Source organism: Nicotiana sylvestris, chromosome 2 (assembly GCF_000393655.2).
Source record: "Nicotiana sylvestris chromosome 2, ASM39365v2, whole genome shotgun sequence".
Lineage (NCBI taxonomy): Eukaryota > Viridiplantae > Streptophyta > Magnoliopsida > Solanales > Solanaceae > Nicotiana > Nicotiana sylvestris.
In genome coordinates, this window is record NC_091058.1 from 181028228 (window position 1) to 181033937 (window position 5710).

At 36.1% G+C, this 5710-nt stretch overlaps 1 protein-coding gene across 1 annotated transcript; it reads left to right on the forward strand.

The window, feature by feature from the left end:
- Positions 1–680: 680 nt before the first annotated feature.
- LOC104235632 (uncharacterized) lies at positions 681–2170 on the forward strand. Its single transcript, XM_070167046.1, has 2 exons — positions 681–751; positions 1507–2170. Exons 1-2 carry the CDS (start codon positions 681–683, stop codon positions 2168–2170), a joined length of 735 nt encoding a protein of 244 aa, XP_070023147.1.
- Positions 2171–5710: the final 3540 nt, after the last annotated feature.

A 5710-nucleotide genomic window follows, 5' to 3' on the forward strand; every position in this document is an offset into this window, starting at 1 on the left:
TCAATCCTAGCCCCTCCCCCTTATCTCATTTGTTTTTTGCTGATGACCTAACCTTATGGGTGAAGGCAATAGGAAAATAACTAATACAATTTGCAGAAGTATGGAGAATTTTACTTACGTATTCGGGTTTAATATCAACAAAGAAAAATCAAAATTGATCAGGTCGAAGAGCTGTAATCAACACACGCGAGACCTGGCTACTAAAATATTTGAGATTATCATTAGCAAAACCTTTGGTACGTATATAGGGTTTCCAATGCTAAACAACTACCCTAGGCACAAGGATTATCAACCCTTACTTGATAAAATGTGTGCTAAATTAAACAATTGGAATGCTAGGTGGTTAAGTATGGCGGGCAGGTGCACACTAATAACTACTACTTTAAATACACTGCCAAATCACCTAATGCAAATAAGTTTACTTCCCACCAAAACCCTAAAAGAAATAGACAAAATCCAAAGAGATTTCATTTGGGGGACTACGAGGGAAAAGAAAAAAATTCACCTTATTAGATGGAATATGGTTACCAATACAAAGATTAATGGTGGATTGGGTATTAAGAAAGCAAAATCTAAACACATGGCCATCTTAACAAGCTTGGCATGGAGGATACTTACTAATCCAACCTCCCTGTGGGCTCAAACTCTTATTAGCACCTACGGGAAGAGTAAGAGAACAAATGGCACTTCAAATACTTGGAAAAGTCTCTTCAAGGGTTAGACTGTTTGTAATAGGGGCATTAGATAGCCAGTAGATAGACATTCACATATGAACGTCTGGGACTCAAACTGGATCCCGAATATTCTAAGTCTATGTAATAATATTTCAAGACCATTAACTCAAAATGAAGAAAGATTAACTATTAAAGATATTTGGGATAATAAGGGTTGGAATTTAGGAAAAATCTCTTTTGATCTCCCTCAAATTATTACAAACAGTATTAATGCATTAAATCCCAAATACCAAGTCAATGACCCTAACAATCTCATTTAGAGTCTTAACCCTAGCGGTATATTCTCAACAGCCTCTTGCTATAACCTAATTGTTGAGCAAACACCCCATAACCTTTCTTTTAAATGGATTTGGGACATCAAATGTCCTAACAAGTTCAAATTTTTCATATGAAAATTCTACCACAAAAGACTTCCTACAAGAGGCTACCTAGCTAAAATTGGTGTCAATATAAACCCAAACTGCCCAATATGCAAGGACAACACTGAATCGATATACCACATTTTCTGGGAATGCACAATAGCTCAAGCCTTCTGGCAATCCATAGGAGTGTCAATTAACAATCACGGGTAGACCAATAATTGGTATGAATTATTACGAGATGCAACCCCTATTAAAATATAAAATTACATAACTTGGAAAGATACACTACCATTTGCTCTTTGGGTCATTTGAAACAACAGAAACCTTAACAACCACAACAATACCAACTCTCACATTAATGTAAAAAAAGTTTTTGATCAAACACTGGAATACACTTTTCTCATATCCAGGGTCGATATTTACAACAAAATCATAAGGATTAATGTAAAATGGCAGCCACCACCAAGAGGTTGGTTTAAGGTTAATATTGATGGTACCTTCAAAAGCAACTATCTGGAAGGAGGTATAAGCGGAGTCATTTGTGATTACAAGGGACAATGGCGGACAGGATACCACAAGAAAATTCAAGCAACATCACCAATAAAAACAGAACTTCAAGCATTTCGGCATGCACTTCAACTAATTATCAGGGAACACATATTCCCAATTGAAGTAGAAACTGATGCCACAGAGGTCATACGTTTTCTTCAGGATGATTACCCAACTTACAATAACTTAATTTATGAATGCAGACGGTTAATGGAAGAGGCATCGAGGCAGGGGACAATCACATTGAAGCATAGCTTCCGTGAAGGGAATATGATGGCTCATCTTTTGGCGAAAGCAGCACTAGTGCAACGTAGCTACAATAAATTATGTATCTATGTTTTACCACCTGAATTTGTTATAGATGTCTATGACAAAGATCAGGATGGATATATATATGTTAGAAGTTGTTCTAGGGACCAATGTGGTCATATAATTGCTTTAGGTAATGACAATGCCTTACAAGGCATAATATTAGCCTATGATGGCATATGTATTAATGACAATGTTAACGGGCATGATCCCTAGTTATGTTTAATATAAGTACCTTTCATGTTCAAAAATAAAAAAAAGGGACAGATGGAAAAAGGGAGTTTAATATGAGATTTGGAGTCTTTGCTAGCACATGGAAGCTATAGATTATGGCTCTTGGGGACAAATTGTTAGGTGGTGGATATTTCAGCACAAAAAGAGCATCTTTACGTGCCATAAACAATCTTAGAATTGAGCCCAACCCACGAAAAATGGTTTTTTTTTAACTTGCAAGCACTAATCTGCAAAAGAACAAAAGAACACATTATAACAAACATACTTTTCGTCTATACTTACAGCAAATTCTTGTGGTTCATTTTTCAAAATCGTGACCAATTAGTACTTTTCTTTAATCTATCATAGAGATATTCTAAGCTATATAATCTTACAAAATCTATATTTCTAATATCATGTTTGATTTTCCTTAAAAGCGTAGACGAGTATAGATATTCCAATACGATGAACCAGACATTAGGGCGATGGACCAGAAAAGCATTTTTAGACTAGAGTGGTCCTCTAATTAATTTCAAATTTATGTTAAGAACAAGCTCTAGATCTGCCATTAATGGAGTCACATATTTGGGGAAGAAGAGAGAACAAAGAAGAAAATAAGAGTAAGGTTCTGGAGAAAGAGTGGAACTGAATTTCTCTGTCTCATTAACCGAAAAGTATATTGTACACACTTATATATCTATTACAATATAATATCTCCACTAACTAACATTATGATGGCTAAGCAACTATCCTCTAACTAATTATCCTTCTAGACGAGTACAATATAAATAGCTAATTGTACAACTATTTATTTCTACACTCCCCCTCAAGTTGAAAATGAGAAATGTTTTTCATTCCCAACTTGGAAAGTAATGCTGAATGTTGTTGATGGCCTAAAGCCTTTGTCAAGATGTCTGTAGGCTACTCTTGACTGGGTATATATGTAATTCTGATCAAACTTTCTTGTATTTTCTCCCTTATAAAGTGGTAATCAATCTCTATATATTTTGTTCTCTCATAGTACATATGATTAGCTGTTATTTGTAAGGCTATCTTGTTATCACAGTATAAATCCATAGGCATCTTCACATTTACCTACAACTTCTTAAATTGTCTTTTCAACCATATCAATTCTGCTACTGTATGTGTCATACTTCTATATTCAGCTTCTGCTGAACTTCTAGATATAGTACTCTACTTCTTTGCTTTCTAGGAGATAAGTTATGCTCCCAGCTTGATATAGAAACCAGTAGCTGATTTCCTAGACATGGGGCATGAGGCCCAGCCTGAATCACAGTAAGCCACAATTTCTTCTACACTAGTTCTTAACATTAAGAGTGTCACGACCCAAAATTAACCCATTATGATGGCGCCTATCATAGAACTAGGCAAGCCAACTACACAGACATTTCCAACACTTTAAAGCTTTGAAAGATACAGAAGAAGTTAAATTTAAAGAAAACCTTTTAAAAAACAAAATAAGAAATCATAACTCAATAAAAAATCACTCTCAAAACTTGGGCGTCATCGAGTACATGAGCATCTACATAGAGATATAGTCTAATACACCGTCTAGAGAATAAAACTGAAACATAAAATGAAAGATAAGGGAGGAGAGTCAAGGTGTAACGACCCGACCGGTCATTTTGAGAATTAAAGCCCCGGTCGGTGGCAAAAGGTCTTGAGCAGCTATGTATATCGTGTTATGACTTGCATTCATGAACGAGTTCAGTCATTGGATGATACAGAGTCAATGTGGAAGAAGAATTGTTATTTTAGAAGCTTAAGCAGTAAGAGTTAACCGAAATTTGACTTTTGCGTAAACGACTCCAGAATAGGGTTTGGATGGTTTCAACAATTTTGTATGGTGATTTTGGACTTAGGCGTGTGTCCGGATTTGGAATTGGAGATTCGTAGGGTAATTTGAAGCATTTAGGCGAAAGTTGAAAAAGTTAAAGTTTTGGTAGGTTGAGAGGTTTGACCAAGAGTTGACTTTGGTGATATTAGGGTCAAAATGCAATTTTGAGAGTTGGACAGCTCCCTATGTTATTTGGGACTTGCTTGCAAAATTTTACATCATTCCGGATTAATTTGATAGGTTTCGGTGCGAGTTTTAAAATTTGGAAGATTTGAAAGTTCATGAGTTCGATTCATGATGTGATTCATAGTTTCGACGTTGTTTGATGCAATTTGAGGCCTAGACTAAGTTTGTATTATGTTTTAGGATGTGTTGTATATTTGATTGAGGTCCCAAGGGCCTCGGGTGTGTTTAGGACGGGCTACGGGCCATTTCCTTCTATTTTTGGACTGTTTTTTGCTGGTTCATGGTTTCCTTAATCGTGTTCACGTCAATTCCTCCACGTTTGCGTAGTGTAATTTTGAAGGAAGGAACATTTGTTCTTCTCGTTTGCGTGCCTCCATCCGCGATCGCGTAATTTTGTATTTCCTTTCAACGTGTTCGCGTTTAGCTGTACGCGTTCACATAGCACAGCCCCCAGCTGGTCCCCTTTCGCGATCGCACTCTCCCTTTCGCGGTCGTGTAGTGCAGTCCTTGGGCATCAAAAGCTTTTCCTCTTCGCGATCGCACCCTTCTGTACGTGATCACGTAGCACTAATTTTGGCAGTGGTCATTTTCTCTTCACGATCGCGATGCATTAATCACTAGGCAGAATATATGGTACTCTATTCCAAGGGTTAGCCATTTTAAACATTTTTGGAGTTCTAGAGCTCGGTTTTGAGCATTTCTTTATGGGGGTTTCAAGAAAATCAATTGAATAAGTGTTATTCACTTAGAATTTATTATTTTACATGATTCTATCTTTATTTTTATCATTAAATTAGTGTTTTGAGTTGAGGAAAAATTGGGATTTTGAAGAAAACTTTCAAAATGTAAAATGATGATTCGAGGGATGAATTGGTATCGGAATTTGATAATTTTGGCAAGGTTGAACTCATATCGGAATGTGTGTTTGGGTTTTGTGAAATTTTTTGGGTTCCGAGGTGCGAGCCCAGAGGTCGACTTTTGGTTGATTTTTATTTTTTGATAAAAATTGAGGCTTTATTATCTGGAATAGTTTCTTATGAGTTTTATTTGTGCTTTGAAGTTATTTTGGCTAGATTTGAACTGTTCGGAGGTTATTTCACTAGAGAGGTTCATTTTTGAGTGACGGTCTATCTTTTTTTAGGTAAGTATCTTGCCTAACTTCGTGTAGGGGAACTACCTCCAAGGATTTGAGTCTTCTATGCTAATTGTATCATGTAAGTCCGTGTACGCAAGGTGACGAGTATGTGCACGGGCTTATTTGTGGAACATTGACCTTTTAGGGTTCTTAAGCTCTTATGTTTATTAGATATGAAGTTATTTGTTACATTAAATCCCCTGTTTACTAATTTCACCCCTATGTGTCCTAATTGGAATTAATTACTTCATGTTCCACTCTTATTCCTTATTTGACTCTTATGTGCCTTAATTGATATTGTTGCCTCTTCAATTACCATGCTATTTTTTATGTTGCTTAATCTTAATTAAGTTGTTGTATTGTT